The 12,609-nt window shown below is 44.9% G+C and overlaps 1 protein-coding gene across 1 annotated transcript; it reads left to right on the top strand.

Annotated features, from left to right (window-relative positions):
• The first annotated feature begins 9,821 nt into the window (after nt 1–9,821).
• LOC144491815 (P2Y purinoceptor 3-like) lies at nt 9,822–10,871 on the top strand. Its single transcript, XM_078210109.1, has one exon. It carries the CDS (start codon nt 9,822–9,824, stop codon nt 10,869–10,871), a length of 1,050 nt encoding a protein of 349 aa, XP_078066235.1.
• The last annotated feature ends 1,738 nt before the right edge of the window (nt 10,872–12,609 follow it).

Genomic DNA, 12,609 nt, shown 5'->3' with positions numbered 1-12,609 from the left:
AAACCTTCCCCATTTTGGTCAGTCACAAACCAGGGACTCCCATGAGTTGGTGGGAATGTTTGATCTCTTGAGGGATGCTTTGAGGATATCCCTAAAGCATCTCCACTGTCCTTGAAACTTCCTGCCACGATCAAGTTCAGGAATCTGATGCCGGGCATACGACTGTCGTGTCCCACCCAATGGTGCTGTTTTGAGTGATTAACATCTTGATCTTGGGCAAGTTGGCCTGCAAGAGGATGCTGCTGTTGGACTGCCTTCCTTGCCTCTGGATTTGGAAGATCTTGCAAAGGTGCCACTGATGGTATTTCTCCAGTGCTTTAAGGTGCCAGTCTTTGAAGCACATAGGAGCATGGGGATCACTGCTGCCTGGTAAACCATGACCTTAGTCTTTGGTTTGAGATCCAGGCCCTCATACTCTTTCTCTTTCGCCAGCCAAAGGCTGAGCTGGCACCTTGGAGGCAATTATGAATTTTATTGTTCTATGTCTGCCTTTGTCAAAAGAAGGCTTTAGAATATGGAAAATGGTCCACATTTTCCACGATCCCACCGTTGATCTTAATTGATGGGGAGCTGTTATGCTGTGGGAGCTGGTTGGAAGAGGATATTGGTTTTCCAGGTGAAAGACCCATTTTCTCATATGTTTGGGAGGAGGAGCTAACAATGACCTGAAGCTGAGTGAGTGCACACACTGGTGCAATGCAACAAGGCCTCTGGAGCCAGTGGAATCCCTGTTGAAATTCTGAAATCTGACAGGGGTACACTTCTGCATGGCTATACAACTTCATATCAACCATCTAGGAAGAGGAGTCAAAGCTGGGGATCTCTGTGATCATGACTATATTGGAAAAGAGAGATAAGTCTGATTACGGTAATTACAGTGGCATCTCTCTGCTGTCTGCTACAGGGAAGGTCACTGTACGAATCCTCCTCTATTGCCTCCTCCCAGCAGTTGTTTTTCCCAGAGCTCCTTCCAGGGTTGCAGCGCATTCTTTGACTATTAGGAGGCACCACAAAACTGATAGTCACTGTGTGGCAAATTCAAGAAAACAGCAACAAACACGAACCACTGTACAATCTCATGAAAGCCTTCGGTTCTGTGAACTGTGAAAGCTTAATGAGTATCTTCTTCAAATTTACCTGCCTTCAGAAATTTGTTACCATCCTCCACCTACTCCAGAATGACCTGCAAGCCATGCTCCTCACCAGTCGAAGTAGAACCTGATTTCACTGAAGACTGGGATCAAACAAGGTTGTGTCATTGCACCAACCCCCTTTACCTGCAATACTGCACCTGACCCCAAGAAAATTATCCACAGGCATGCAGATATCTATCTACCAGGAAATCAAATGCAGCAAATAAAGGAGAATTACTGATCAGCTTGAAAAACCCACTTTATTGCATCATTTGAATGCATCCATTGTACTATATTCATTCATTTACCAACTATCTTTTAGCCTATCTACCATTGTTTATCAGGCCAGAATAGATGCCTTCAATAAGTTATTCAATCCTATGTGCATTTTATCTCAAAGAATATGCCATAAACTCCCCAAGGCAAAACATTTTATACAAGATTTTGCATAGCACAGGCTGTTTGATTTCCATCATTGTCCCAGATTCTTCCATAATTATTACTGAGTGCATCCTGCCCCACCAGCAAGATAGGCCAAACAGACGTGATAGCAGAGTGGTATACAACTGATTACGTACCCCATGAAATCTCATGGACATCAGGTCATCAGCATGGAAACTTCCTGCTGTTTAAAGTAAAGTAAAGTAAAAGTAAAGTTTATTTATTAGTCACAAGTAAGGCTTACATTAACATTGCAATGAAATTACTGTGAAATTCCCCTAGTTGCCACACTCCAGCACCTGTTCGGGTCAATGCCCTAACCAGCGCAAATGTGGGAGGAAACTGGAGCACCCGGAGGAAACCCATGCAGACACGGGGAGAATGTGCAAACTCCACACAGACAGTGACCCAAGCCAGGAATCGAACCCGGGTCCCTGGCGCTGTGAGGCAGCAGTGCTAACGACTGTGCCACCATGCCACCCCATGATTCCATGCCGCTTCCGCTCACCTCCTTCTTGAATCGGTACTCCACAATGCTGAGCATCACTGGGAATAAGCACTGAGACTAGGACCTGCATCGAATGGACTCAGAACGGGGGACTTGTCCATCAATAAGAGTGGCTCAGTTTATCACTGCTGATCAAGTCCTGACTTATTTGGGCCGGACTGGGCTTACGGGAGGTTGTGAGAAAACAAAAACAAGCAAAAGTAAACACCAATCTACCAGTCACAGATGAATCTGTCGGAGTGACCATTACACAGTCCTTGAGGATATGAGGTCCCTCTTCAAACTGAGCATATCCATCGTGTTGTGGGGTACTGTTAGATACGATGGAGTCAGCACAGATTTGAAGATGTAACACTGGGGCATCTGAGGTGCTGTGATCCATCAACAGCAGAACTGTATTCCACCATAGCCGTAACCTCCATATCTCCCACTTAACCATTACCATCAAGCTCGGCGACTAATCCTGATTCAATGAATATGGAAGAGCATGCCAGGAACAGCATCAGGCATAACTTAAAAGCAGCTGCCAACCCAGTGAAGTCATAGCAAGATATAGAAAAAAATTATAGTCAAGAATGTTAAACAGTAGAAGCGATATGTTATAGGCAGAGCTCAGAGATTCCACAACCAATATATCAGACCAATATTCTGCAGTTTTTCTGCCACAACCAGTCATGAATGGTGCTGGGCAATTAAACAAGTAACACGAGGAGGAGGCTCCATGAACATTTCCATCCTCAACAATGGTGGAACACAGGCCTGAGTAAAAAGGACAGGGCAACCATCTTCAACAGGAAGTGGATGATCTAGCTCTGCATCATGTTGAGGGCCCCATCATCACAGATGACAATCTTCACCCAATTTGGTTCCCTCCACATGATATCAAGAAATGACTCATGACACAGGACATAGCAATGAGTCCCAAACAACATCCCAGCTGTCGTGCTGAAGGCCTGTGCCTTGAGCCAAGTTGTTCCAGCTACAAAAACTGACCTCTACCCAAAAGTGTGAAAATAGGCTATCTGTAGCCACAAAAAAACCAGACAAATCTAAACCACCCACTGATGAAGGAAGGTGTACTTGAACACTGGTGAAGGAAGGTTTCCTCAAACACTGGTGAAGGAAGGTTTCCTCAAACACTGGTGAAGGAAGGTGTAGTCGAACACAGGTGAAGGAAGGTGTACTCAAACACTGGTGAAGGAAGGTGTAGTCGAACACAGGTGAAGGAAGGTGTACTCAAACACTGGTGAAGGAAGGTGTATTCGAACACTGGTGAAGGAAGGTGTACTCAAACACTGGTGAAGGAAGGTGTAGTCGAACACAGGTGAAGGAAGGTGTACTCAAACACTGGTGAAGGAAGGTGTACTCAAACAATGGTGAAGGAAGGTGTACTCGAACACTGGTGAAGGAAGGTGTACTCAAACACTGGTGAAGGAAGGTGTATTCGAACACTGGTGAAGGAAGGTGTATTCGAACACTGGTGAAGGAAGGTGTACTCAAACACTGGTGAAGGAAGGTGTAGTCGAACACAGGTGAAGGAAGGTGTACTCAAACACTGGTGAAGGAAGGTGTACTCAAACAATGGTGAAGGAAGGTGTACTCAAACTATGGTGAAGGAAGGTGTACTCGAACACCGGTGAAGGAAGGTGTACTCAAACACTGGTGAAGGAAGGTGTACTCGAACACCGGTGAAGGAAGGTGTACTCGAACACCGGTGAAGGAAGGTGTACTCAAACACTGGTGAAGGAAGGTGTACTCGAACAGTGCATTCAAACAGCATTTACTTGCCAATAACCTGCTCACTGATGTTCAATTTAGGTTCTGACAAGACAACTTGGCTTCAGACCTCATGGCAGCATTGATTCTCTTGGGCGTCAAGGCAGCGTTTGGTCAAGTGTGGCACCAAGAAGCCCTAACCAACACTGAAGTCAATGGGGATCAAGGAAAAGCTTGTAGCCATACCTTACACAAAATAAAATAATTGTGATCATGTGAGGCCTACCATCGCAGCCACAAGACTGGCAGGAAGTCCACAAGGCAGTGCCCTAGGGTCAACCATCTTCAATCACTTCATCAGTGATTTTCTCTCCATCCCAAGGTCAGAATCGGGAATGTTTGCTGATGATTGCAGTGTGAGCACCATTCGCAATGCCTCAAATACTGAAGCAGTCCATTCCTGCATGCTGTACCTGAACAACACTCGCTGCAGGAATGCCAGGCAATGTGCATCTTCAATAAGAGTGCATCTAACCTGCTTCCTATGATATTCAATAGCATTACTATTATTGAATTATCCAAAATCAACATTCTGGAAGCCACCATTGACCGGAAATGTAACTGGACCAGCCACACAAACACCTTGACTCTAAGAAGAGGTCGAAGATTGGGTATTCCGCAGAAAGTCACTCACCTGACTCTTCAAAGTCTCACTACCAAGTCACAAATCAGGCATGTGGAGGAATAATTTCTGCTTGTATATCCCGCTGGGTTCAAGCTCCAAGACAGAGCAGCTTGGGAGAAGTTACAGCTCAGCCAAAGGCTTGCTCCAAAATCTAATCAGTCATGCACCAGATCAGAAGCACTTTTTGCAAAAGGAACTCACCCAGCAGATAGCAAGAGTATTCATTCCTCTTATGGACCTTTGCCCAGAATCAAGCATTTGAAATGTATTCAAACTTTAAATTAGAATTAGTGTTTCCATGGAAACTGATAAAACTTCTATGATGATGTTGCATTAGTGGAACATTTGAGATTACAGGTTACATTTCTGTACTAAGGAAGAAGAAGAATGTCTCCTCCTCAGACAAACATACAGCTTCCCTCTTTGCCTCATTTGGCATCCTCCAAACCATCCATTCAGGCACTTATCACTGTCTGATTTGATTTATTATTGTCACATGTATTGGTAGACAGTGAAAAGTATTGTTTCTTGCACTCAATACAGACAAAGCATACCGTTCAAAGAGAAGGAGAGAGTGCAGAATGTAGTGTTACAGTCATAGCTATGGTGTAGAGAAAGATCAACTTACTGCAAGGTAAATCCATTCAAAATGAGGATGCAGCTTGAGCAGATCACCATGCTGCAGAAAAGCTTCAAATAGAGGGTCAAAGGTAGAAGTTTGGATTTTTGAAAGTAGAATTGTAAGTGAAGTAGAAGAGGTTTTCAAGGGCTCGTTCTATTAGGAAGTATGGCTGGAGGAGGGAGGCTGATGTGGGAGAAGATCCATACACGGACATGATCAGAGATGGCCTCATCTGTGATTGGCACAATTGGAATAGCAGGCAGCACAGTGGCACAGTCGTTAGCACTGCTACTTCACAGCTCCAGGGACCCAGGTTCGAATCCAGTCTTGGGTGATTATGTGGAGTTTGGATGTTCTCCCCGTGTCTGCCTGGATTTCCTCCAGGTGCTCCCGTTTCCTCCCACAGTCCAAAGGTGTGCAGGTTAGGTTGTTTGGCCCTTAATGTCCAGGGATGTGTGGGTTAGGTGGATGGTAGATGTATGGAGTCACAGCTATAAGGCGGGGGGGGGAGGGTCTGGGTACACCTTTGGACTGTGGAAGGAAACGGGAGCACCTGGAGGAAATCCAGGCAGACACGGGGAGAACATCTAAACTCCACACAGTCACCCAAGACTGGATTCGAATCTGGGTCCCTGGATCTGTGAAGCAGCAGTTCTATCCACTGTGCCACCCGTGCTGCCCGCTACTCCAATTGTATCAATCACATATGAGGCCATCTCTGATCATGTCCGTGTACGGATCTTCTCCCACCTCAGCCTCCCTCCTCCCAGCCATACTTCCTAATAGAACGAGCCCTTGAAGAACTCTTATACTTCATTTACAATTGCACTTTCAAAATCCAAACTTCTAACCTTTGACCCTCTATTCGAAGCTTTTCTGCAGCACGGTGATCTGCTCAAGCTGCATCCTCATTTCCACCTTTGATCCCCTGTTCACCATCGGAACAAATACTCTTTCTCGTTCTGGTCATACCATTATCTCCAATCCTTTTACTGCGTGGGCTGCAGACTTACAATGGACAAATGAGTTGGTGACAACAAGGTGGCAGATAGAGTACAATGTTAAGAAGTGTGCAGCTATATAAAACAGAAAAGCAGAATATATTTTAAAAGGCATGAAACTTTTAAACGTTGCTGTTCGGAGAGGTATGGATACACTCATGCAAGCAGTACAGAAAGTTAACAGGTAATAGCAAGCCTTTATTGCAAGGGGATTGAACTACAAGAACAAGGAAGTCTTGCTACAATTCTCTCGGGTTTTGGGGAGATTATACCTGGAGTGCCATGCACGGTTTTGGCCTCCACCTCTGAGCAAAGATATATGTACCTTGGAAGCTCTACAGTGAAGGTTCACTACATTGGTTCCTATGATGATCTGAGTAAATAGTATTAATGTGCCCTATTATTTAAAAGAATGAGAGGTGATCTCATTGCAACATACAAGATTCTAAAGGGGCTTGATAGGGTAGAGATGGCGAGATTGTTTCCCCTGGGCTGGGGAATCTAGAACATGGGGATACAGTTTCAAGGTATGTGGTCAATCACTTAACACTGAGATAAAGAGATACTAAGATAATTGTGGATCTGTGGAATTTTGTATCCAAGAGTGTTTAGATGCTCAGTTGCTGAATATAATTAAAGCTGGAATAAGTAAATGTTTGATTGCTCCGAGAATGGTTGTGATCACTCGCTAATGAGTACATGTCACTGGTCATGGGTTCTGTGGGTGCTTGCGTGGCTGATGAGCCCGATCAGAGAGCCACATCTTTGACTGCACACTTGGTAAATGTTGCCAGGAGGTGGGTTCGGACCTTGAACTCGATATCACTGTCATTCCTTTTTCAGGCTCCTCTTCCAGACCTCCTCTTTTCTTTGGGCATTCTCAAAGAATTGTGCCCCTCCAGTCAGGAACTTCCTCCAGGTAGGTTTCCTCTGAGCAAGGGTCTCCCAGGCATTGAAGTCTGTGCTACATTTCTTGAGGTAAGCCTTCAGAGTGTCTTTGAAGTGTTTTCTTTGTCCTCCACTTGTTCACGTGCCTTCCTTGAGTTGGGCGAAGGGGATTTGCTTTGGCAGTCAGGTCTCTGCATCCTAAGTAAGTGGCCAGCCCAGTGGAGTTGGTTTCAGATGATCATGGCCTCGATGCTGATACTCTTGGCTCCTTCAAGGACGCTGACATTTGTATGTCTGTCCTCCCAGTTGAGAATCCGTCTGAGACAGCATTGATGGTACCTCTCCAGGGCCTTGAGGTGGCATCCGTATGTAGTCCAGGTTTCTGAGCCATATAGAAGAGTTGCAAGAACGACAGCCTGGCACACAAGGTTCTTAGCATCAGTACGGATGTCATGGTCATTCAAGACTCTCATCCATAGATGCCCGAAGGTGATTCTCGCAGATTGGATAGGATGTTGAATTTCTGCATCAATGCCTTGGATGAGAAGTGGCTCCTCAGATATGGGAAATGTTCCACCTTTGGGAGGGTTTCTGTGTAGATCTTGATGAGGAAGAGACTGGATCTTGCCTTAGGGCAGGTTGGTAAAAGACTTAAGGCTTCTTGAGGTTGTAGATAAGACCGATACTTATGTATGCTTCCATGAAGGTGTCAAACATGTCTTGGTGATTCTCTTCCGAGAGAGCGGAGATGGCATTGTCATCCACATACGAAAGTCCCAAAAACAATGTCAGTGTCGTTTCCTCCTTGGATTTCAAGCGGTTGAGGTTGAAAAGTTTTCCATCCGTCATCAGGGAATCAAGAGTATGAGTATGAAGAATGGGCAAGATCAGCTATGATCATATTGAATGGCAGAACAGTCTTGTGAGGCCAAAATCATTCTCACCAGAATATGGTCAAAGGAGCACGGTTTCTGTGCAGACTCATTGCTACCCCACTGAGTGCACAGAGTGAGTTTTGTAGGATCTTCCATCTGAAGATTGACCAGGAGAATTGGAGGAAGGTGGGCATCATTTTGTCTGATCGGGTGTCGGAAACAGAGGTCTTGACCAGAATCGGAAGATTTGGGCCAAGAAACTTATTTTGCATCCCAGGTGCAATGCACTCCAGAATGTAAGGATCTCAGCAGTTTATATTCAATAATAACCTTGCCCTATCTACTGCTTTGAGACAGCTACATAATTGATGCAAATATCAACACTAAGTGAAAACAAGCTTTTGCCCCAATGGAATTTGTCCAACCTTCAGTTTCCCCAATCTCCTGAAGGAGGGTTAGGGTTGCCAACCCTCCAGAATTGGCCTGGAGTCTTCAGGGATTGGAGCTCAGTTTGCAGGACACAGCAGTGTGCAATCCTGCAGGAAAATCATCGGGACAATTTTTTGTTTGTCATTTACTTTGACTATTTCTCTTTACCAGATATAAAAATATTGAAAATGACAAAGAAAATGTTTTTTGGCAGATAATCAAACATCACCTAATTAGGTAATTAATCTTTTTGCTTTCCAGTTGACATAGGCAGCACATCACAAGGATGGATTTGTCGGTTGACTAATGGTAAAAATCATGTGGCGAACCCTCCACAAGTATGTTTAATCACAGTTGGCAACCCTAAGAAGGGTGTGGAAACAGCTGGTAACAAAGGAGAAAATAAAGGCCCAAATTTGGAATCCTTAATTCTGACCCTAAATGCTGAACAGGCAAAAAAAAATACACACTTACCTTCCTCAGATTTTTCAGGGCTGCCTTTCCATGGAGGACGCTGCAGGACTCAGTCAGTGCAGGAAACCTCAGAGGGAGCAGCGGATAGGATCTGCAGAGAAACCATGTCCCCTTTTCATGACTCTAACTGCCTTATTAAATATATAAATGTCCCAAAGCTTCTTTGACAAGCTACAAAGAGGTGTGTAAGGGGGTAGTGTATGTGAAGGGACAGAGTGGGTAAGGGGCTAGTGTAGTTGAAGGGTTAGGGTGGGTAAAGTAAGAGGGTAAGGTGGTGAGGTTGGGTCAGGTCCAAGGGTCAGGGTGGGGAGTTGGATGCTATATTCGGGTCAGGGGGAGCCAAAGGGTTGGAGGGGGAGGGCTGGAGGATGAGGGAAGTGAAGGCTGGTCAGGGTGGGTTGGGTGGGATGATTCTGGGGGTTGGGGGAGTTGGGTAGTTATGTCAGGTTCTTGATAAGTGGAAGGGTTGCAGGGGTCAGGAGGTGAGTCAAGTGGTAAGGCAGGTTGGAGGAGTTGGGTGTTGGGAGTGTGGAAGGAGTTAGAAGATCAATGTGAATGACTGGGAGGTCAGTTATATAGTTATTTTTCTGACTAACTATCCAGGGAATTACATCAGAACTGTTCGAAGTCTCTGGCTTTAACACAAGAGTTGGAGACATTTTCAGAGGGTCCATGGGAGCAGGGCAATTACCCATCGGAAGTTTAAACTGTCTGGCTGATTCCCACAGATTCACTGCAGTGATCGGGAAAGGGGAATGTTTGGGTCTTGTATTTGTATCGTTGTTTGTTCTAACTAACCAAGAGCAGCTGATAAGAGGTTTCAATCTATTACCAAACACAAATAGAACTTCTTAGCAACAAGCCAATTGAATAACTTGGCTTCAAAATATCATAACGTCATGTGATAGAATACAAATATCACTGATAAATGCAGCATTACGCATTCTACTCCAGAAAAGTCAATGTATTAAATCCAACACTGAAGACCCACCTCCTGAAGACAACATTATAAAACCAATGGACTAAAGAGGCATTCACTTTGCGAGGCCATGTATGAAGGCAGGATTCTCGAGTTTGGCAATTCATCCCAGCTGATTGTTCCGGTGAGGTTTCTGTGTCCATTACATGAAAACTACAAACACATCTTGTTACCCATTACTTACAGCGTGGTCTTCATCCTGGGTTTGCTCTCCAATGGGACAGTGCTGTGGTTATCCTGCTGTCAAACTAGGACTTGGAGCTGCAGCACCATCTATCTGACTAACCTGGCAGTAGCTGACCTGCTCTATGTCCTTTCTCTCCCCTTGCTGATCGTGAACTACATCTGGAAGGACAAGTGGTCCTTTGGAGACATTCTCTGCAAACAAGTGCGTTTCTGCTTCTATGCCAATCTATATGGCAGCATCATGTTCCTGACTTGCACCAGCATCCACCGCTACGTGGGTGTCTGTTTCCCCATGAAATCCCTGAGGTGGAGAACTCGGAAACTAGCTATCATGGGCAGCATTGCTGCTTGGTTTATAGTTATAATGGAAGCTTTGCCCACCTGTATCTATGCACACGCAGAGGCCCTGCACAACAAGACCGTCTGTTTTGATCTTACAAGTCCTGAGAATTTCTTCAGCTATCTCCCCTATGGGGTAATGTTAACCGTGACTGGCTTTCTTATACCTTTTACAATAATCACCTTGTGCTACTGCTCCATTCTGAAAACACTGGCTACACCTGGAGACAACCCTCTGGTGCGGAAGCCAAGGAGGACCAAGTCGATCTGCACCATTCTGGTAGTCTGTGCTCTGCTGGTGATCTGTTTTGTCCCATTTCATGTCACCCGCCTTCTTTACCTCTTCATTCGGGCCTATATGGTACAAAACTGTGGCACGCTGCAGTCTGTCAGTGTACTCTACAAAATCTGCCGAGCCCTTCTCAGCTTCAACAGCTGCATCAACCCCATCCTGTACTTCCTTTCCGGGAGGAAATCTTGCAGCTGGTTGCTCAGGAAAAACAAAGTTGCCCCAGCTTTTATTAGAAGCCAATGCCCAGCTTGGGGGAATGCAGCTCCAGGGTGCCCCTTGGCATCGAACAGGATTCCTGGTTAATTCAGCCACTCAGAAGGCGTTTCAACTTAATAGGAACTACTCAAAGGATTGGCAACTCAACTGGTCCCTCAAACAAAAGGTAAATGGGTCAGACAGAAGGTGAAGGTGGCCACACCAACTTGCTGGTCTGCAGACCCCTTACCTTAGGACAACAGACCCTGTGGATCACCTACTAAGCCCACCCCATCCACTCTCACTTAGTGCATCACGAGAAACTCATCAGAATTAATGGAATTTATGGAAACTGTAGTTATTTTGCTGCTTTTTCACAATGTATAATTTCTATTATTTTTATATCATCAGCAAAGTAATTCATGCCAGAAAAAGTAAACATTTACTCGGATGGTACTGGGACTTGATGGTTTGAGTTACAAGGAGAGGCTGGATAGATTGGCACTTTTTTCTCTGGAGCATAGGAGGCTTAGGGGTGATCTTTTGGAGGTATATAAAATAATGAGAGGCACAGATAAGAGATAGTCAACATCTTTTCCCAAAGGTAGGGGAGTCTAAAACTAGAGGGCATAGGTTTAAGGGGAGAGATACAAAAGAGGCCAGAGGGACAATTTTTTCACACAGAGGGTAGAGTGTGTCTGGAATGAGCTGCCACAGGTAGTAGTAGAGGCAGGTACAATTTTGTCTTTTTAAAAACATTTAGACAATTACATGGGTTACACCTGGAGACAACCCTTAGTTGGGTATAGAGAGATATGGAACAAATGTGGGTAATTGTGGGTTTAATCTCAGTTGTTTGGATTTAATCTCAGTTGTTTGGGTTTACTCTCCGTTATTTGGGTTTAATCTCAGTGGTTTGGGTTTAATATCAGTTGTTTGGATTTAATCTCAGTTGTTTGGGTTTAATCTCAGTTGTTTGGGTTTAATCTCAGTTGTTCGGGTTTAATCCCAGTTGTTGTGGATTTAATCTCAGTTGTTTGGGTTTAATCTCAGTGGTTTGGGTTTAATATCAGTTGTTTGGATTTAATCTCAGTTGTTTGGGTTTAATATCAGTTGTTTGGGTTTAATATCAGTTGTTCTGGGTTTAATCTCAGTTGTTTGGGTTTAATATCAGTTTAGGTTTAATCTCAGTTGTTTTGGGTTTAATCTCAGTTGTTTGGGTTTAATCTCAGTTGTTCTGGGTTTAATCTCAGTTGTTCTGGGTTTAATATCAGTTGTTTGGGTTTAATCTCAGTTGTTTGGGTTTAATCTCAGTTGTTTGGGTTTAATATCAGTTGTTAATATCAGGGATTTGTTCCCAGGAGCAGGCTGAGGGTAAGAGAGTGGGTTTTCTGACTTTAATTAATTATTTATTTATTTGTTTCCTTACACTCTTATTAACTTTTCACTGTCTTACTTGACATAAAGTGTCCAGTATGAGTGTGAAACCAGTGTGTTGTTCCCAGTGTAGGATGTGGGAGGTCCTGGAGGCATCTGGCCTCCCGGACATCCACATCTGTGAGGGGTGTGTCGAGCTGCGGTTCCTGAGGGACCGTGTTAGGGAGCTGGAACTGCAGCTCGAGGATCTTAGGCTGATGAGGGAGAATGAGGAGGTGATAGACAAGAGCTATCATCAGGTGGTCACACCAGGGCAACGGGAGGAGGCCAAGTGGGTGATGGCCAGGAAGGGTAAGGCTAGGGTGGTTGAGAGCACCCCAGTGGATTTGCCCCTGCACAACAAGTACTCCTGCTTGAGTACTGCTGGGGGGGACAGCCCGCCTGGGGGAAGCAGCAGTGGCCGTGTCTC

The sequence above is a fragment of the Mustelus asterias genome, chromosome 3 (assembly GCF_964213995.1).
Source record: "Mustelus asterias chromosome 3, sMusAst1.hap1.1, whole genome shotgun sequence".
Classification (NCBI taxonomy): domain Eukaryota; kingdom Metazoa; phylum Chordata; class Chondrichthyes; order Carcharhiniformes; family Triakidae; genus Mustelus; species Mustelus asterias.
The sequence above is the reverse complement of the archived record's forward strand: the minus strand, read 5'-3'. Positions and strand labels throughout refer to the sequence as shown.

Coding starts and splice junctions, on each gene's coding strand:
- LOC144491815 (XM_078210109.1), top strand. CDS start 9,822: ATGTATGAAGGCAGGATTCTCGAGTTTGGCAATTCATCCCAGCTGATT.